Below are 21554 nucleotides of genomic sequence, written 5' to 3' on the forward strand. Positions count from 1 at the left end.
AGAATGGGATGATTCAGGGAACAGTAAATTAATATCTTCTGCCAAAAATTTTGCACCCAGTCCTCTTGGGGTTCAGGGTATACATGGGGGTTGAACAAGGATGCAATGATTTACACAAGAGTTTGACATGAATTATCTTCCCTGGACTAAAATTTTCTCTCATTTTTGGGGATGGAGAAGGGCTGAAGCTCCAATCCAGAGTTGCTCACTCAGCCTTGGACCTGGATCTGAACTGGAAGTGAGTGACAGCAGGTGCTGGAGTCTTTAACAGAACATGACAGTTTAATTATCTGAGCAACCAGTTAAATATGACTTCAGGACACAGGTTGGCCAATGTCAGAGAAGCTGAGGGACTCCTCCCTAAATTAAAATATTCAAATAAAAAAAATCTGTCTCACTGCCTGATTTTTTCCTCTCCACAGCTAGAAAAATAAGCAAACTTTAATATTGAAAAGATCTGAATGGAATGATCTTGTTTGGACAGATATAATAAAGCAGAACAAGACTTTGTTGCCTTTGATAATTAATCGCAGGGCACTGCTCTGCTCAATTACAGCATAAAAACACATTAGAGGCCATTTCCACTTCTCCCATCTTTGGGACAGTCCATTTATTCACGTGATGTTGGGATTCTCTCTCATGTATAGAATTCTCACTACTTCGGGAATACAAATACCAAAAACTATATGAGTAAGGGCTTTAACAGCTGAGATCTTACTCTGGAATAAATACTAATGTCCTAAACACATAAGGAATCAAAGATGTCTTTGCCGAGAAACTCACAGCACCTTCAACTAGAGACTTGTATTTTTGTCCTAATTTTTTTTCTTTAATGGGAAAACAAGTGTCTGCATGCACACACAAAATTCCTGGCAAATTTGGCTGTGGCTGACCTCAGTCCATTAACCCTCATGGGAACGGGAGGGTTGGTACCTGCTTCCCGACTGTGCTGAGCATTTCAAAGAAGGGAATTCTCCTGGGAATGTCCCAGCCTGGCAAAAAGGAACTGCTTTTATTAAAACACTGCAATCCCTCCCTGTCTCCTTCCACTGAGCACATGCCCGAGGAGGGAGAGTTTTTCCTCTGTGTCTGGTCACAAGCAAGGGGTAAAGAGTTTCTACCTGATTCTCAATGGGTGAGATAAAATTCGAGGTTTGACGTGTAAAATTGGGGTTAAAAGGTTAAAAAAAGGCTCATGCCCAGCAGGAAGAGCTGTGTTGGTGAGCTGCTGCTGCAGATGTGCGGGACAGCAGAGCTCTGGGGAAGCAGCACGGAGCAGCAGAAAACAGAAAATCCCCCACACCAGGTGCTGAGCTCTTCCCAGCCCCGCCGCGGGCTGCTCCTGTAGGAACGGAGCCTTTTCTGCAGGGCTTTGGAGCCACTCTGGAATTATTCCGAACCAGTGAAAGCAAACGGGCTCGTTGGCACCTCCTCTCTGCCCAGATGGCATTGCCAGCGCTGTGTGGAACTCACCTCAGATGACTTTCTCCAATCCACAGTGTTTTTCCCAAGTTCTTGGGCATTCTGTGGTGTCATAAACACTTGAAAAAGAATAATCTAGTTAAAGTTAAAAGTTAAAAAAAAAAATCTAGTTTAAGACCATCTTCTGTTTCTCCATTCTTCCCTTTTCCCCCTCTTTTGTTTTTCTTGATGCCTCAAGGAGTACAAGAAGCGATGCAGCACATGACAGCAGTCGAGTATTTCTTCAAACCAGAGATATGGGGAAAAAACCAAGGCTGAGTGTCATTTTGTCCCTTCAAAACTTTCCTGCAGTCACAGGACGAGCAGAATCCTCGGCATTTCTAAGTGCTAGACACAGACACACCCCCGTGAAGCCAAAACGCCGCATCCAGACAGAACCGCAGCGCGTTACCCGGAGGCTTTGCCCGTGAGTTCAGCTGTAGGAGCGGATGATTTGCCCTCGGTTGGCTCTCGGGGCAGCCCGGCTGCTGCCGCAGCACTCCGGGCGCACACCAGGAGAGGGTGCCAAGCCCCCGGCTTCTGCTGCTGGGATCCGCACGGGCTTCCCAGGGCTCGGAGCTCTCTCCAAGCGCTGCGCTTAAAACACCAACCAATGCATTCTGGATCTAAAGGAAAACCTCTTTTTTTTTCTTTTTTTCTTTTTTTCTTTTTTTTTTTTTTTTTTTTTTTGACGAAAAGCTGCCCAAATGTCTTTAACTGTTTCAGCGATATCGGCAGTAAGTGCCCGAAACCCGCCCGAGGACATAGCTCAGGATAAAGGTATTTTTTGCTACATTTTAAAAAGGATCTGATTCTTTTGGCGGCTGATGTACGTGGGAGCGCTCGGGGGGACAGGTGAGCTCCTGGAGATCGAGAGAACCCCGTAAAATCTGCGAGGCACAAGCATAAGACATCAATCTGCCGCACAGCCACCGTGAGGTTTAGCAGGAATACAACCTGATCCGTGAAGTTTTTAGAATGACTGTTATAAAAATCCATCTGCACTGGGAGGCGCAGCTTTTACACCTCGAGTAAACGCAGGCTCCCGGGCAGCCGCTCTGCCTCGCTCCCCCATTCTGCCTCCAACACCTTGGAGAAACCTGCGGGATCAGACGATAACGCTGCCCGAGCGAGCAGACCCCGAGTACGAGACCTCCCTGCCACGGAGGGTTTAAATCCCCCGCGCGGTGACACCCGGGCTATGAGGAGTTCCCCTGAGCCCCGCATTCCCCACGCATGTCCCTGTCCGGGAGAGCTGCAGGAGCGGAGCCGCAGCATCGCCGTCTGCGGGCCCTGAGGGAGGGTTAAAAATACCGCCGGTAATTAACCGCAGGAATAACCCGACTCTTCCAGGGCCGCTCCGCCGCCTGCAGCGGGCAGAGAAGCGGCGTGAAACCCCCCCAAAACCGTGCGCGCAGGTGACCCCGCTCCCCCCGCCCCGGATTCCCCCCGCCCGCCGCGGGTGTCGCAACCGCGCCCGTCCTCAGCCGCGCCCCGCGGGGGGGGCGGCGCAGGCAGCGCGCAGGGAGCGCGCAGGGAGCGCGCAGGGGCGCGGGCAGCGCTGCCGGCCCCGCGCCCGGCCCCGCCGGCCGCCCCGCGCCGCCGATGCTGTCGGTGCCGGTGCCGGTGGCGGGCGCGGGGGCGGCGCGGGGCGCGGGCTCCCTGCCCCGCCGGCGCACCATGTGCAGCGGCGTCGGCTGCTTCTGGGCGCTGCTCTCCGCCGGCCTCCTGGCCGCCTGCGCCGCCGCCTTCCTCTCGCCGGCCTGGCTGCTGCCGCCCGGCCGCGCTGCCGCCGGCTTCGGCTTGCTCTGGCGCTGCGCCGGGCCGCCCCGCGGCTGCCACGGCTCCGCCGGCCCCGGCGGCTTCGGAGACATCCCCTCCGGTTCCTGGCAGGTGAGCGCCTCCCCGCCGCGGCACCCCCACCGCCTCTCCCGGGCTCCCCGGCAGCCCCCGTCAGCTCCCCGACATCTCGCCTGCCCTTCCCTGGACTCCCCGGCATCTCCCATCACATCCCCAGCATCCCCCGTGTCTGCTGGCTCTCCGGCATCCCTCATCACCTCCCCGGCATCTCCCGTCACCTCCCCGGCATCCCCCCCGCCTGCTTCGAGCTCCCCGGCATCCCCCATCACTTCTCCTGCATCCTCCCCTTGCCTGCTTTGGGCTCGTCGGTGTCACCCCATCACTTGCTGGCATCCCCCCAGACCTGCCCCAGGCTCTCCAGTATCCCTCTGTCTTCCTCACGTCCCTAAGGTCCCCTGTCATCCAGCATCCCTTGTCCTGTCTTCCAGACCTGCTCCAGCATCCCTGTCCTGCCCAGAGCATCCCAGGCATCCCCTGCATCCCCCATGCTGCCCTCGAGCATCCTCTGCATCTTCCCGTGCTCTCTCCAGCATCCTTTTCATCCTCTGCATCCCACCCGTCCTGCTTCTGAGCACCTCCTCAGCACCTCTTGGGTATTCCGTGGCCCCTGTGGGGTCACATCCCTTTTTGGGATGCTTTGGTTCTTGGGGTGTTGCATGGAACCCCCGTGCCAGCTTGGTGGTCAGTGCAGCCCCAGCGTGGCCGCGGTGCAGGGCCCGGCCGTGGCCCCGGCAGTGCTGCGGGGCTGACCCGGCCACCCTGCTCTGCCGGGGCCCCAAATCCCCCCGCCCTGCCCGGGCAGGCTCCTGCTGGGTATGCGGGAGGGAGTCAGGGAGGAGCTGGAGAGGTTTCTGTGCTTCCCAGCGGGGCACTGAGCATCACTTGCCGGCTGAGTTTGCTGTGCAGGGGGGAGCAGGGAGGTGGCTGGAACTGCTGCCCCTGGGACGCGTGGATCCACAAATCGAGCCTGGATGTGGGGGTCCGTGTTTGTCCCCCTGCCCGACCACCCGGGGGGATGCCCTTCTCTTTTGGGAAGGAAGGAAGGAAGGAAGGAGGCCCAGACCTCCCCGGTGCCCCATGGGGCCCGGGCTTGCTGTGGTGTCCCGGGGTGACAAAGAGCCGCCCGTCACACTGGGTGTGTGCAGGGACCGCACAAAGCCCGGCCCGGTATCCCACCGCCCGCTTGCCCCTGCCCTTTCTCCCTCCTCTCCCTTCGTTCTTAGCTTCTTACCCCGAGGCTGTGAGTGTGATTTCCCTGGCTCTGCTCAGAACACACGAGCTTGGACTCTCTCCAGGTCACTGTGTGGCAGGATCCCCAAACCGGGGCTGGATCCCCGGGAAGTCGTGGCTGTGCCCGGCACAAAGGGTGTCAGCAGTTGGATTTCTCAGCCTGCCATGGAGCTGCGCTGTTATCTCTCCCAGGACACCAGGTCTGCGTGTGATTGCTTAAATCCCATCACGGTCCTTAAAATTGGCATTAGAGACAAATATTGTGAATTGCAAAAAGAACCAGCTGTATCAACTCCTTCCTATTTATATAAAAAGGTGCAAAAATGCTCTTGTTTCCACGGGCTGGCCTTTGTTCAGATGTTTTTGCAAATGTGATGCAGATAAACACTTCCAAGCAATAACAAACTTTAAAGATAAGAACGAAGCTCAGCAGTGACTCATTTGAACAAGCTTCAGTCTCTGAACACACTGAGATCCAGAATATAATGTAGCACAAAGTCTCTGAGTTCCTGAGCTTGGGCTGTGGAAGAGATGAATAATCACAGTACTGAGGGGAATTTAGAGGGCATTTTGGTGACAAGTCCATGTCACCTTTATTAATACCACCCAAGTAATTAATGAACAACAAACAGTGCAGATTCTTTCAGAGGAAAGTGCTCCCTTACCAGCTTTCTGGCATGATGAGGGGGAGAATACCTGTTGTGATGGTTATTTGATGGGCTGGAATATAATAAAATAGTCCTGACAGCTTTGCTGAGGCAGGCGACAGCTTTGGCTTTCTTGCATGAGCAGCCTCCGAGCCCGCACGCCTCAGTGCTCAGCACGGGGGGAGCCGAGTGCTGGGAACCCTGTCCACGAGTTCAAGCAGGAGATTTCTCTCCTTTTTGGAGAGCTGGGGAAATCGCGGCTCTTTTTTCTTTGCTTTCAGAGCCGTGACGTTCATTTCCAATCTTTCCAGCGATCTGATGGGCAGCTCTCTCTTTAAGTGAAAGCCGAACGTGGACAGGAATCTGGGAGCTCCTGAAAAGAGCCTCCAGCGTTTGCTGAAGTGGAGTTTGCTGGCAGGAGGGTGGGAGCTGGGGCTGCCGGAGGCAAGGGAGCTAAAGCTGATGCGGGGCTCAGGAGCTCTTCTAGAGTGAAGCTGGTGGCACACGTTGGGAGGATGCTGAGAGCACACCTGGGGAGGACGCCCACCTGCAGCGCACAGGGGTGGGAGCAGCCGGGATGCCCATCCCTGGGGAACATTGTTCTTTTTGTTTCTGCAGCGTGCAGGCTCAGTGCTGTTCCAGGGTTTCCCTGCTCCAATGTGCCGATTTGTTGAAGGGGTGGGGGAGCGTTCAGTCCTGCAAATGATCGTTAATGCCAGTTGTGTGTGCACTTGGGGGATTATGTTAATCATGCTACAAATGATGCTTTGAATCATGTCTGGAGGTTAATTAACATGCCTTTCTTCTCTTAAGAGGGCCTTCATGTCTGCTTAGAGTTGCTGGCTTTTTTCTGCTTCCTTTCATAATTACTTTGCAGCTCTCTAATATCATGGGTACCTTTAATTTAACCCTGTTAGTGCTGCTGAGGCTTTGCACTGTGCTCAGCATCATGATTGTTATTTGATGGGGTGGGATATAATAAAATATTCCTGATGGCCGCAGATGTTGTGGACAAGCTGAGACCTTTGCAGGAGCTGATGGAAACTGGAGAGGATTTGGCTGGAGCCAGAGAGGAGAAAGGATGGTGATGGTGATATGGCCCAGCCAGTTTGTGAGTGAGGCCCTTACACAGACAGTGAAAGGAAAGAAGAATATGTTGTGGGAGGACTTGGAGCTGTGAGGGCTAGAGAGGTGCAGGTACCGTGGGGGAAGGGGATTGCTCCTGGGAGGCCAAATGAAAAAACAGGTGAACTTTTGAGGTCTGAGCTGTTTCATTGCATCTCACGGCTTTTCTTTTTCCTGGTGCCAGATCACCATGTACGTGCAAAATAGTGCTTCATCCTCAGCTAATTTATTTTCTCTTTCAGTGGGAGCATTTGGCTCATGGGTTCCTGTCTCAGTGCTGCACTTCGGAAGCTACTGCTGCCACATTTCAAATTTCTATTTTTATTTTTCCAGATAGTCTCCAATTATTTTCAGGCTTTGCCAAGCATGTAATCTAAAATAACTAAGAAGCTGATCAGCCCATGATATTCAGGTTACAACCACATGGACCATTTGCCTATGGAGCATCCTGGAGCAGAGCCTAAAATGACCTGCTCAGGACAGGGGGGGCTTTGCACAACCCCAGCAGTTCCTTTAGTGGGTCTTTCCTGGGTTTTAAAAAGATTCAGCAAAGCTTAGTGAAAATGTACAATAAACATGCTTACCCTTTTATTAGGAATGCTGAAGGGTTTCAGAAATCTCTATTGCTGGTTTCTCACCATGTCAGTTCAGCCCTGAGTTCCTGATGTCATCTGGGGTTTGCCCATTGGGGCTGGGTTTGCAGAGTAGTTACACAGCAGCCCTGATCCCAGTGAAAAAGCACGTGGAGTGCTCGTGGAGATGGGAAGGGATCTGTCACTCTGTGGAAAATCTGTCACTCCTCTTCTAGCACAGGCTCTGGGATAAGGGAGAGATGCAGTGTGACCCCAACAGGGACTCAAGTGTGTGCTGGCTCTCAGGCAGAGTCTGCTCTGCCTCCAGAGTCCTGTATCAGGCCAGCGCATTAACTTAGGATTATCAGAAAATCAACTTTTAGCTCCTCATCCTAAGAACTTCCCAAGAGACCAGACTCTGTCTGCCAGTCCATTTGATTTTTAATTGCACTTACACAACCTTGGCGAGAGTTGTAAGGGCTAAGTGTAAGGAATTCTTGACATCACCACCTTCACACACATTACCCTGCAGCAGACTTTATCTGCTTTCATCAGCCACCCAGAGTTTTTTGACCTACATTAACAGGACAGAAAATACCTGATGTTGGGGAAACTGTACTTCCTGGGCTGTTGGCCCCATGTTTCTGCGCCCGAGTCACAAACCATCACCAGGACTCACTGACCTGCTCTCTGCTAAGCTGGGCTGAAAGGGGTGCTGAGACAGGACCAGCTTAAGGGTGGGCCGTGGGAGGTCAAGTTGATTGAAAATGCAGCCAGGCTGCTCTCAGGATTAGTTCTGTTCTCTGCTCTCAAAGGGAGAGGGAAGCTGCTTTGCTGAAACAAAGAGGTGGTGTCAGCTCCGGGACTGCAGGGCCAGGGCTGGGCAGCAGCCGGGGCTCAGCTGAGCTGTGGCCACTCCTGACAGCGATGGTCAGGTCACACGGGGTCACCTGCCCACACACCCCCTCCACAAGAGCAAATCCTGGACTCTACACCTTGGGAAGGGCATCCTCTGGGCACACCAGAGACATTCTTGGGTGAGCGTTGCATTTCCCATTTGCAGGGCCCAGAGCAGAGTCTGCCCCAGGCTGGCAGGGACACGGCAGGGACATTTTGACAGTGGGACATTCCCTCCATCCTCTTAAGCCGGCAAATCCCACTCCCTTCGGGCTCCTCCTCTGGCTTTGTGAGGAAAAGCCAGATGGGAGAGCTGTGTGACCCGCGGGGCATTCCCTGGCCACGGCGATGAGCCCGGCTTGGCTGCCAGCGCCAGGAAAGGGCTTATCCCGGAGAAGGATAATAACAGAGTGAGGGGAAGGAGGGCTGATCGGGTACCCAGCACAGTGCTCTGCTTGCTGCCTAATTAAAATTTCATTAAGTTGGTTCGAATCCCTTGATGGAGGTCACAGGCACACCATTGATGTGCTAATGTCTTACTTTTTCCCTTTTCTCTCTCTTTCACTACTATCCATCATCCTCTTAGATAAAGCAGTGCCATTAGGAACTGCTTTCCAGCATCCCCAGATGCAATGGCACTGAAAGAGAGACAGCCATAATTCATCAGACGTACTATCTGTCTCTTATTTTCTCTCTAATTAAAAAAATGCCTTCCCCCCCCACCTTGAATCAGTTTGGGCATTAACCCCTCTGGTGTTCTGTTGAATATCCTGATTAGCTGGAAAGTGGAAAAGTTGCCTGGAAGGCCAGGACTGGCTGAGCTTTGTTTTAGTGGAGGTGGTGCTGAATTTTGTGCAAAAGCAGCTAAATCTCGGCTGGGCAGAGGCACCCCCTGCGCACGTTGTGGTGTGGGCAGGTCCCCATCCCCCAAATCCCCCATTTGAAGGGGAAGAAATGAGGGCTAGAGCCTCAGTGCCTCCTCTGCATCCGTGTGGCTCAGCCCAAAACATCCCAGCTCAGGGGACTGAGACATCAGCCACCTCCCTGGTGGCATCACCCCCGGAGCTCCGCAGTACTGCCTGGTTTGGGGATCGGGTAACACTGGGCACTTCCCAGCGCTCCTGGGCAGGGATGTCATTTTATGGGAGCAGGATGGAGAAGGAAGATCAAACAGGCAGGAGAAAGCTCTCAGATGGCGCCCAAAGGAAGGTAATTGCCGGGGAGGAGAAGCCGAGGATGTGTGGGATGTGTGGGATCCTCTTCCCGGCCGTCGCGTTAATGCCGCCCAGATGGCGGCTGTTTGTTTCTGTGCCTCGTGTGGGGGAAATACGAGCGAGCTGCGAGGCTCCATCCGCCCACCCCGGCACGCAGCGCCTCCCCGGTGGAGATTCCTGAGTTTTACCGAGATCCCCGGCGCCTCTGCCCGAGGAGGAGGCAGAGAAGGCACCTGCCCACACCTGCATTGGCCTCCCGGGTCCTGCCAACATTCCTGAAAATCCCAAAGCTCGGGTCCCCCACTCAGCACCTCCATCCAGCACTGATTTGGTTTTTTAACAAGGTTAAAATCTTGGTGTTCATTCAGTTCCTATCTCTGCAGGTACAGCACTATGCAGTTTGACCCCAAAACAAATTCCCGTAATGAATATTTAAACACAGAGCTCTGATGGGAAAGGGCTGCATTTAAAAATGAAAATGGTTGGATTAATTTTGCCACCTCTTCTCTTACAGTTGACTTTACAGTTTTTCTCCAGCTCATTTGGGGTTTCTTAGATATTTTCTCTCAACAGATACCCCCAAAAAGCCAGACACGCTGTGACCTTCACTTTCTTTTTCTCACTGAGCCTGTGGCTTTATTTCCCAGTTATTTAGGGCATTTATTTTCTGCCCCCTTTTCCAAAGGTGCTTAAGCATCTGAGCAGGGCTGGAACACCCCAGCAGTCTGTAACCTTGCCCTCAGCCTGCTGCTCAGGGTACCACAGGTCCCATCCAGGATGGCAGCTGCTGGGGGTGGTCAAGAGCCAATTAATAAATTAAATTAATAAACTAATGTGCATCATGACTCAGTTCATAGTGATGGCAGGAGCTTTGCCAGCTTGGTTTACCTCTGCTGAACCAAACACCAGGTACTGTTTCTCAGCACTAAACATTGGACTGGAGGGTTTATTTTCCCTTCCCCCTTCCTGCTTTAATTCTGGCTTTCAAAGACGAGTTAACTTTTTTAAACTTTTCATTAGGGTTATTAAGGAATTCTTCCCAGGACAGCCATTATGTGACATTTTAATTTTGATTTTTCTAGTGAATGAAACAGCATCTTCAGCAGATGTATTGCTTAGTGAATGGCCCAGCCATGGCATGTGTCAGACCTGTAAAACACTAAAATAACGGGCAGGGGATTGCTGTTAATCGGAATTTATTACGCTACATAAAGGCATATTTACAGTCCCACCAGGGGACGATTAATTTGTTTGGGGATAAACAATTAATCTCCCTGGGAGTGGGAGCAGAAAATCTGACACGGTTTTATGTCTTTTCCCAGCGTGGCAGAGGCGGGATTGCTCAGAGCCCCGGGCTGCTGGGCTCCCTGGGGGCATCTCCCTGGCACTGACAGGGGTCAGCAATGCCCAGGGATGGGGATGGGCAGCCCTGCTCCTCCCTGGCAGGATTTGCGCCGGGAGCTGTGCTCTGTGCTGGGATGAATGGGCTTTCTCCTGCCCTGCCTGAGCTGGGCTCTCACAGGCAGCCTCCTGCATCCCCATTATTCCTCCCCACCCTATCTATTTTTGGGCTTCAGCCTTTGCATCTGTTTCCTGCATCCTCTCCTTTCTGCTCAAGATGCAACAGGCACAAACAGGAGGAGAGAGGGAGGTACTGCATGGTGGGAAGGAGAGAATTTCAGCTGCTGTTCTTTGGTACCTTTGCTCCATGGACTTCTTCAAACTTAAACCTTATTATTTCTCTTTGGAAGCAGCTTTTTGATCTGCAGGAGCAATTCCAGTACAGGGCAGGAGCACTTGGGATAAATCCCAGCTGAGGCCCTGGAAAGGTTATGACAAAAGCAAAATTTCTGGTTTCCAAGAGCATATGCAGTGTTTTGGCAGATAATGTCAGCACACACCTTGTGTTCAGGCAGCTCTGGCCGTGGCACCCCCGCAGAATGTGGGAGCCAGACAAAGAGCAGAGGTGTGTCCTTTTCTACTGTCAACTATTTTTGGGGCAGCTGTGCCCCTGCCACCCCTTCTGCCCCCAAGAGCTGCCTGGCAGCCATTCAGCGGCTCAGCATTCCTGGCCCATGTAGCAGCAACCAAACCTCACCATTCACCTTCACCTATTGCCCACATGAATTTCCTCACATTTATTCACAACAAGACATGTGTTCCTTTTGCCAAGGCCTGGCTGGATTCTGGTTTTTGGCCACCCCTGTGCACATCAGGGTGGTGCCAGCCCTGAGACCCTTCAGTCTTGTTGCCAAACCAGACCAGCTCTTCTGCCAGTTTAGCACTCACCTGCACCCATCCTGTTTGTGCCTTTTTCCTGTCACTTCATCCTGAAAAAGACCTTCACACCTCTCTGTGGGGATTAACAGTCTGAGTGCCTCATCAGTTGTTTCCAGCAGGAACTGTGAGTTTTTAGGGGATTTGAGCTACCACAATTAAGGAGAACCTATATCATTAAAAATAATATGCTTCACACAAGAGAGGAACTAGCCTGCTTCACAAGACCCCTTTCTGCTGAAAAATTCATTGCTCTAAATAATTAATGGTCCTCGCAAAGGAGGATGGTTTTGCCGGGTGGAAGGTGAAATGCAGATGCCAGGCGGAGTAATCCTTTTTTTGTTATGAATCCAGATTTCTTGGCAATGCTGCTGCCCTGGGAGCAGTAGGGGAGCAGGGCTGTGGCTGCTTTCCCCATGGAGTCCCAGGCTGGGAGAGTGTCTGTGCAATGGGGTCACCCATTCCATCCCATCCCAAACCCCATGGGTCCCTCCAGGTGTAGGGACAGGCTAGGGGTCTCTGCTGTGGGTGTCCAAAACTCATGTATTAAGCCCTGAAGCAGCACTTTTCTATTCAGGTCTCTGTGGCTTGGAAGGCTCTGGAGAGGAGCAGATATCCCTGCTGGAACAGCCTCTCCATTTCTCTGGGTAGCTGTTGGCACTGCTGTTCCTTTTGCATTGCATGTCAGGAATTAATTTATCGCTGGGACAGCATTTGCATTGCTCAGTGCATAAATAGGCTATAAATAAGATGCTGATTTCTAATCACTGCACAGCCTCAGGAGAAGCGCTCACACCAGGGTGTCAGGTGGTGCCCACACTACCCTGGCCTGTCTTTCTGCAGTACCCATGTGTCCCTTCTTGGAGCAGTGGCAGCTGCTGGGTAGGACCCTGCAGGCAGTGGCTGTGTCACCCAGCACCAGCCAGTCCAGCTGCTGAACACCAGCTCAGCAGTCAATAACACAGGTAGATGTAGGGCAGTGCCAGACCTGTGGGGCAGCACCACTAATGGGAGGGGGTTTTAGCCATTTGAACCCCCCACAGCATCACAGGGTAAATCCAATCCCTCTTCCCCTGCTCAGCCTGTCTGTGGTTCCTGCAGGATAATTTACATGTAGCAGATTATTTGTAACCTCTTTGGTGATGGGAGGTAAATGGAAACCTGAATTGGGGGTTGTTTCAGTAATAACCATGGCTGCCCAAAAGCTCAGATATAGGGGGAAAAATAAAAAAGGAAAACTGTGCATTGCTAACCAGAATGTCTCACCAGGACAAGAGGGCTGGACAAGGGTGGAAGTGGGACCTGACCTCCTCAGAGCAGCTCCCACACAGGTTATAACATCGAGACTTTTCAGGAAGATGGGAGTGAGACCTGCTTTAGGGCTGTGCTGCTTTGGGGAGCTGAGGCGGGTGTTACCGCAGGGTGACTCACCAGAGCCAGCAGCATTCCATGGAATTCGCTGTGAAGTGACAGGAGTTGATGTGGCTGCTGCAGTGCTGGGACTGAGGTGTCCTCATGCTATTTGAATGCTGTCAAGAGCTGGGTGCTGGAGGAGGAGGGTCCCTTCACTGCCCCCGGCCACACTGCGCCCCTGGCTGGGCTGGCACGTGTCCCTGCTGCCAGTGCCATCCCACTGGCCGGAGTGGTCACCTGCAATGGGGACACAAACAGCAACAGTGCAGTGATTGGACACCTGTACCCAAGGGCAAGCTGTTCTGCCACGAATTAGTGCTTTTCCCAGTTTTTAGGCTGCTGGAGGTGGGAGCAGCCTGCCATGTCAGCAGAGCTGCAGTGAGAGGAGCAGTGGGATCTCCAAAATTCCTCCTCATTGCCAGGCCTGCTGAGGCAGGTGCTGTCATGAGATCCATTTCAGCGCTCAGCAGAGGCACTGACACACATCACAGCCATCTAATGGCACCTGTCTTAGTGACGTGGCCCCTCATGCATGTAATGCACTTGCTGTTGTCATTGCAGCCCCAATGCCAGTAACCCCTGGGAGCAGGGGATGGGTGAACCTCGAGCTCAAGGATTAAAAGTGAATTGAAGCAACAGAAGGTGGAAGGGAAAAGGTGGGAGCAGCCGCCCATGACAGGGCTGCACTCCCCATTTCCAGAGGGGGATTTGTGGGGAGGTGTGGTGGTGGGGTGACCTCTCTGACAGCCCCCTGTGTCCTTTCAGACGAGCGCTGTGCTGTGTGCGGGCGGCTGTGCCCTGCTGGCCCTCAGCTCCCTGCTGGCCATCGTCGCTGTCCTGCTGCCCGGCGGAGCCTGTGAGCGCCGAGTCTGCACCCTGGCTGGCTACATGCAGACAGCAGCAGGCAAGTGATGGGGCTTTGCTCTTTGGGGTGGAAAGATGGGGTGTCCTTTCATGGCATCTTGGAGCTCAGCAGCATGAAGAGCTTGCAAACCCTAACCAAGAGTGGGAGAAAAGCAAGGGGCCCTTCAGTTTAGTGATTGTCTTCTGCATTCATCATAAAATCTATTGAAGACCACCTCCAAACAGATACATAGGGCTGTGACAGAGCCTGGGCTGCAGGTCCCACTCACTGCCCCCAGCTCAGGATGCTGTGTAGGACAGGGGTCTGTGGCGAGTGCTGCTGTACCTCTCGGGGTCCAGTGGATGCTCCCTGTGAAGTGTTCAGTTCCATCTTTGTGGTTAAGCCTCTGGAGGGATTTCCCTCTCAGAGCTTTACACCTGAGCCAGGTGGTTGCCCAGCCTGTCCTGTATCTCCCCCAGGCTCCCCAGGCAGCCCTGGTGATGATTCATCCGCTTAAAATTCCATTGCAATTGCCTGTGCTTCTGCCTCGGAGGAGTGCTAGTGCAGAGGGAGAGGGCAGGAAGCTGGGGAGGGACAAACCCCACTGGAGACTGGTCACCACTGCAGGGAGCCACGTCTGTGAGTGTTGGACCAAACCACCTCAACTGGACATGAGCCACGACAGGAGATTAAAGTGCCCGTTCATGTGTGTGCCCGAGAATAAACTCCTTTCCTTGGGGAAATTCTCAGGGCCAGCCAGGCTTTGTTATCTGCCTGGAAGTATTCAAGCTGCTTTGGGGGGAAATCCTGTTACACGCTCTCCTCTCCAGGGCTCATCCTGTGGGATCTGATTTGGGACAGATGGAGGAGGACAGATTTTAGCCATGACTGCTCCAGCTCAGCCAGGCTGTGGGTCCACAGAGACAGCTGCTTGTGCCTGCTCCTTCTCCCAGTTTGGAGATTCCCATCTATGCTGGCTGGCGGCCAATGGGTCCCCTGGGTGTGGGACAGAGGCTGGAGGAGCCCCATGGCAGCAGATCTCAGCTCCAGCTCAGGGATGGGTCACTGGGAGGTGGCTCGGGGTGGCCTTGCAGGTGGTCTCCCCTGCAGGGGATAATTGGGGTAGAAAAGGGTAACCCCACATTACCTTTGCCTGGGGGGGTGGCACATCCCTGCTGCGTCTGGAGCAGATACAAAGCAAAGCATTAGGAAGAGTCCCTGGAAAGGAAACTGACTGTGGCAGATAAATACAAATGAGGCGCTGTGAGGGGTTCTGGTAATATTGAACAGGCTGTAAATAAACTGTAGGCTCTAAGCGTTATTGACAAATGAAAATTTACTGGGGACGTTTGAGCAAGCTAATGGGTTGCTTTAAACCCTGGCATTGCCTGCTAAGCATTTTGTCTTGTGCTTTTTAATTTTGTGCACTGTGGATTAATTCCCATTCAGAACCAGGCAGCCCTGAGTCAACAGAATTAAATGGTTTAATGTATTTGGATTCAGAAATGCTGCCCCTCCATAATTTCTCTCCTTGTTCCCCCTCCCTCCCTAGGAGGAAGCTTTTCAATAGAAATCAGCTGCAGTGAGGTGACAGGGAGAGAAACTCCTCCCTAAAAATCACATTATCTCAGAGAAAAGCAGGGATTTTAGGACAGATGAAATTACATGGCAAGGAAGGAAAGCAGAGCAAGCCCAGGTGGTTTGGTAGAGCAGCTTTCTGGTGTGGGGCAGCTCTGCCAGGGGGACCCCTTGAGATGCTGGCAGAGCAGTGGAGTTTTGTTTCTCCCAAACCCCAGGTTTCCATGAAACACAGCAGGTCCTACAGCCACCTTTCCTCTGCCTGCCCAGACATTTTCCCCCTGAAATCCAAATTTTGCTCCCATTTTCCCATTTCACAAAGCCAACTTGAGGTATTTTGTTAGAGTACCAAAGGCACAAGTAAATGAGCTTAATACTATAAAACATTGAATCGGGCAATCCAATGTCCTAATAAAGAACCAGGTGCATTCAGCCAGGATCATGAAACATGCCAGGAAGTGCAGGAGCAGAGGTACCAGCAGAGCCAGAATCAGCCCCCAAAGGCTCTGCACTGTCTCAGAAAGATGCCCTGAGCTGCACTCACATAAATCCAGGTACAGAGGCCAAGGACTGATTCCTGAACCAAACAGGAATCAATCCTGAGAGCAGCCCCACAGCAAAGGCAGTCAGGCTCAAGCTACAGCTTTAACACTTCCCTGCTGTATTTTTAGAGATCCAAGCTGTGCCTTTTGCAGCCCCAGAAGGGAGGAAGATAAAAACCTCATGCAGATAGAGCAGAGCACTAATTGCAGCTGCAGACAGGCCATCAGGGTTCAGAGCTGGGCTAATTGCCACCATACGTTGAACACATGAGTCCTGATGCCTGGCATCCACTCCTTAGGAAAAAACACAACAAACCAACATATCCACACAAATGACAGGAGGATGATCCCTAATCAAAGAGTAAATGAGCAACAGGGAGGGGGGAAGGATAAAGGAACATTTGCTCAGTCAAAGCTGCCCCTGAGAGATCAGAGATGGGTCTCACTCCCTGTTCATGGTGTCAGCTCACTAAAATTAAATTTCTGGGGGATCCTTCCTCCCAAACCTGCATGGCAGCACTTCCAAAATAGCTGAGGTTGCCAAGGTGGCCCATTTATGTGTGGGGTGCTCCAAACCTCAGCTGCAACCCATTGCTGCTTCTGGAGAGGGGTCCTGAGGCTGACCCCAGGGACAGGGAGGGCAAATGGGGGCTGAAATCCTGCCAGTTGTCCTTCAGCAAAAGCCTCTTTGCTGGGGTTTTAAAAACAGGAGTTAATTCCAGGAAGAAAGGTCTCCTGCTGCATGGGGCTGTAAGGGAAGGACAGGGAATGTTCTCCAGGGCTGACTGTGCCTGTACAACCTCTCTGGTGGCTGCCAGGTGCTGGTCAGGGGCCTGTGGTTTATAGCTGGACATTTCAGTTCATCTCTGCACAGCTCTCAGAGCAGTTTTTGAGTGACTGGCAGTGGTGAAGCTGCTGGAAGGAGCACGGGGCCATCACAGTGTGTCAGGCACTGGCTTCACCCACAGGACCTGTGGGTGATGCCCTGGGGAGCCCCAAGGCTCTGCTCTGAGCTGTCACAGCTCACACAGTCCCCAGCAGTGTCACAGCCTGACAGGAGTGTCCTGAACCTGGAGGTGCTGAGAGCCGGAGTAGCCTCTGACAGGTTTCCAGCATGGACTGTGCTCCATGGCCCAGAGCATCCTCACTCCCATGGGAATGGCCTTCCCAGGGCAGTGAGGCTGCTGCCAATGAAAACTGAGATTGCAGCCAAGGCTGAGTAAACCCCATCAAACAGCAAATCTTGGCAGATTTCTGCTTTGAGGGCTTGTGGGACTAAGGGAAGGATTATGGGGGGTGCTGTAGGACTAAGCTGCTTGTGACCATGCTCCAGCACTGAAGCTGGTTCCATCTGCTGCTTAGGAACAAGTCCTCACAGGCAGGATGAGCAGCCTCCCTCCACAGCTCCTTTTGCAGCCCTAAAAGCCTCAATAAAACCCGGGTTGTTAAAAAAAAAAACCCAGCTTTTGGGAAGCTTTTCCCCATGTGCTGTTCAGGCAAAGGGCTCTTGCTTTGCTGGCAAGGGGTGGCTGATCCAGCCTCCCAGTGGCCCCACGGCTGCTGATCCTTTCCCTGGTCTCTGAGGCTGGGAAGTGGCCTGGCAGGAGGAGGCTGCAGAGCTTTGCACCTCGGTGAGGGCACAGGCACAGTCGAGCACAGGAAGCCTTCAGGGAGACTTTTGCTTTCACCCCACGCTGCTTTCTGTCCAATCCTACCACTATCAACTCACTGCTCAAGACAAACCCAGTGCTGAGGGCAAATGATCCTGACCTGCCTGTGCCTTTCTAAGGTTCTTTTGGTTTCAAAGAGCAATTTCCCAGCATCGCCACGACAGAATCAGAACATTCACAAGACTTCAGCAAGACGGGCGGAAAGCCCCAGTTATGCAATTCCCTCATTTAGCCACACTGTAATCCCAGGTTTCATGGTAGTCCCAAGAGCTTCTTCCTGGAAATTTTGATTGCATTCTGCAGCCAAGATCCTTCTTACTGGCAGCAGCACGATGGCATTACAGAGATGGCCTCAGCTTTTGGTCGGTTAAGCAGCAGCACAAAATGAGGAGACCTTGTGATTTTTGTCTGTTCTTCAGACACTGATCATCCAGTAAGAACACATAAGGAGAGAGAATTGTTCATTTTCACATCAGTGGGGACATTTTAAATGTATCAATGCCCAAGGACTGAAAACCAATCTAGATTAAAATGGCTTGTGCCATTCCCAAGGGAGAGCTGCAGGATGGGTGGGAGCTTTGGCGCAGCCTGGGGTCAGCACGGCCAGGGCAGATCCCTGGCATGGACACTACCCCAGTGTCTGTGTCACAGTGTTATTTAGGAAGGCAACAAATGATCCTTCCCCCTCACTGTGCCTCCCATCCCGCCCTGCATCCCAGCCCACCTTTCAGATCGATGGTGCCCTGTTTCTCGCAGCTTGTGCAGGCTCTGAATGGCAAACAGCACCATCATCCACATCTGTATTGATCCCTCACACTCCTATCGATCAGCCTGGTGACATACAGGTAATGTGTAATTAGTAACTTAGATAAAAACAGCACCAGGAGGGAGCTGCCTGGCTGCTCCGACCTTGGCTAGTGTGTCCATGGAGCAGCAAACACAGGGGTCGTGGCTGCCTGGTAATTGCTGACCTGCCATTAGTCGCTGAAACTCTTCCCTTGCCTGCAGCCATTGCTCTCATGCTGTTGCTTGCGAGGTCTTGGATCCCTCCCATTCCACCCCTCGCCCAGAAATCCTGATTGGAATACTGGCATGAGGAAGGCACTCTGCCAAGTATCCCTTTCCAATGCACTTGTGGCACCGGCAGCTGTTTGGGATGCTGGAGAGCAATGTCCAAGGATGTTGCAGGGGCCAGCAGAAAGTGGGGACATGCTCTGCTCTTGGGCGCAGTGTCACAGCACCACTTTGAGGGGGCAGAACTGGAGCAGACATCTCCCCAAGGCAGGGGACAGTTTGGGGTTGGGAGCCCAGCGCTGCAACCGACACTAAAAATGCTCAGGAATGGCAAAGGAGAGGAGGGTCGGAGCCGTTCCCAGACCGTGCAGCCTTTCCCACCCCCTCGCACACAGCCCGGGGCGGGGGCAGACCCACAGCCGGTTTCCTGATGGGCGCTTTTGTGGCTGCGGAAGCCCGGGAGCCCCATCCTGTTGACGCCGAGGGTTGTTTGTCAGAAGATATCTTTGGGATTGGGAAGAGGAACTTGGCGGTGGAGGCAGGGCAGAAGCAGCGCCCTGTTGTCCAGGCATTGATTTGATTTAAAATCACCCAAAGCTTCCCCCATCCCTGTTTAAAAATAACATCTTGGCTTTTATCACAGAGCCCACGCGGTCCCTTCTTCTTGTGGCAGTAGCTTCTTGAAAAACATGCTCAGTCCTGATGCAGTGGCATTGCTGAATGTGTTCAGGTCCTCACTGCCGTCCTCACCCTCTCCCCTCCACATTTCACGTCTTGTCCTTGCAATAGAGACACCACGCACACTGTTGGAAGCCCTGGTTCCTCCCCTGGTGCAAGGCTTTTTTTCCCCCCTGCTTTCTTTAATTACATTAGCAAAGTCAAAAAACTGCCTTTGGCATGTTATTATCCAGTCAGTGAACTCTCACTAATTCCTGACACAACTAATAAATATCTGAGGGCCAGAGCTCACTGCCAGGCAGCTGGAGAGGGGCACAGCCCAGCCCAAGAAGTGTTCTCTCCAGCGCCAGCATTGCTCAGGCCTGGCTTACCTGTGCTCTCATTTTGTTCCCTTGCACTGATCCAGCTCCTCTTCTGCTGCATTTTTTGCTAATTTCCTCCAGAATTCAGCTCAGTAAAAGCCACAACCATCCTGGGCCTTGGGCTGGTTTTTCCTGGAGCAGGGACTGCTCTGAACCCCGCGGAGATGCTGGGCACCAGCACCAGGCCCAGGTGTTGTTATTCCATCACTCTGTGTGCTTAAGAAGTTGATGAACTCCTATGTTACAACCAACAATTGACTTTTTTTTCCATCTACCTCCCAGCTGGGAGAGGTTCCCTGGGAGGATATTGCAGGGGAGGAAAATGAACTTGTCAGATCCGCAGATAGACGGGCATGAAAGTGGAACCACAAACATCAGCCTCATCCTTTCAGGAAATTTTTACTTCTGCTGAAACTGTAATTTCTCTGTGCTCACTCCAGTGCATACATTCGAGTGACAGATCATCTGGGTTTGAGAACAATTTCATGATTTTACTTCCAAAACCTCAAATCTTCATCAGAGAGCCAGGCCATTAAACACAGCAGTGAAAGGGAGAGGGGCTGGCAGCTCTCCTCACAGCCAGGCTCCCTGCCACAGGTTAAGTGTAGATCAGCCTTCCCCGAAGCTTCAGCTCATTTCATACAAGGTGCAGAGCTGCTGAAGGAGAAGGGGCCAGACCCCGGCTGTGCTGTAGAGCAGCTGAGCCCTGCTCCACCCCAGTGATGGAAGATAGGGATTCATTTCCATCTGACATTTGGACGGTTTTCTTTCCTCTGCTCAGTTCTCAAACTGTGCTTTGATTCTCTCCAGGTCAGTTTTGCCATTTGGCACAAAGCTGCTGACTTGGTGCCTTTGCCCTCCCTTCAGGCCAGGTCCCAGCAGCAGCAGCAGCAGCGTGCCTGGGCTAATGCCAGGAGCAGAGTATTTCTCAGTAGCCTCATTTAGAGAATAAACCAGCCATGTCCTTTCATTGGTTTCATGGAGAGGGGCAATACATTTCCAGTGGCATCAGTGACAGAAGCAATATTCTTTCATTGCTATCATCAGAAAAGAGCAGCTTTATACTGCAAGAAAGACCTATTTCACTTGTACAAAACATATTTTTTGTTCCCTTAAACCTGGGGAAATCCTTGTCATATTAATACGTGGCTGAATTGCTTCTCTTTCAGCAGTTCTCCCAGGGATTTGAGCTTAGACCAGTTATTGCACTTGGATGCAGTAACAGTCCATAAAAAAGTATATTCTGTAAATAATAACAGTGCTTTGTAATAAATGGAGACTACAAATAACAAGTGCCACTGGGACTCCAACACTGCTGTCTCCGAGGAAATACAAGCCCCAAGGAGCCCAGCACTGTGCCAGAGCCACGTGTTTCAGATGGGAAAATCCATATTTCATTTGATTCCCTCTGTCTGTGACTCTCCCTTCAGTTTACAGGCAGTCGTTCCTTCTGCTACAACACAGGACATTTACCTGGATTCTAACATTTTCAAGGCACCAGGGTGGAACTCAGGGGTGTTACCAGAAGGCTCCTCAAGCCGTATCTTTCTAAGCAGACTCCTTCTTGTATTTTTGGTGAGGGATGGCCTTGATAATGGCTCATCTTTCATGAAGTTTAATTGAGCTTGTTGGTTGTTGCAGCAGAGAACCACTGCAGAGAGGGTCCCTCTTCCCTTGCAAGTTCAGCTTGCGTAATAAACCAGATCCTGCAAAGCTTGAGAGCATTTATCATTTAACAGCTGTCATTAGTGGCTGCCCAGCCTGCTTGTTGCATGCCCACAGTGCTGAGAAGGATCACATCCTCTTATCTCTTTGCTATGTAATTACGTGTTCAGCTGATGTTCCTTTTCACAAACAGTTTGACTCCTCCCTTTCCCCCTCCTTGCTTGGCTCATGTTTGTTGGCTGTTGCTTGGAAGATGGAGATAGACCCCTGCAACCCCCCTCCAGGGCCACCTGAGTGTCCTCCCTTGCTGTGGGGAGGGAGCTCATAGCTGAATTTCATGCATCCTGAAGCAATTGTGTAGACACCGCATCATCTTTATTGACTCATCCATCTGGACTGAGTGTAGGGTGTAATGCTGAGAAAAAAGCCTCCCTGTCCTCTCTGATGCTGTCAGGGAGCTTGGCACTGTCAGGAGAAGTTTGCAGTTCAGTCTGCTCAGGGATGC

The 21554-nt window shown here is 52.2% G+C and overlaps 1 protein-coding gene across 1 annotated transcript in view; it reads left to right on the top strand.

Annotated features, from left to right (window-relative positions):
- The first annotated feature begins 3057 nt into the window (after nucleotides 1–3057).
- The window catches only part of LOC116453795 (transmembrane protein 211-like), a 56895-nt gene continuing 38398 nt past the window's right edge, over nucleotides 3058–21554 (top strand). The window contains exons 1-2 of the mRNA XM_032129608.1: nucleotides 3058–3354; nucleotides 13462–13600. Of these exons, the coding sequence (XP_031985499.1) occupies nucleotides 3067–3354; nucleotides 13462–13600 (427 nt within the window). The 5' untranslated portion in view covers nucleotides 3058–3066. The remainder of the gene's footprint in view (nucleotides 3355–13461; nucleotides 13601–21554) is intronic.

Source organism: Corvus moneduloides, chromosome 20 (assembly GCF_009650955.1).
Source record: "Corvus moneduloides isolate bCorMon1 chromosome 20, bCorMon1.pri, whole genome shotgun sequence".
In the NCBI taxonomy this organism is placed as follows: domain Eukaryota; kingdom Metazoa; phylum Chordata; class Aves; order Passeriformes; family Corvidae; genus Corvus; species Corvus moneduloides.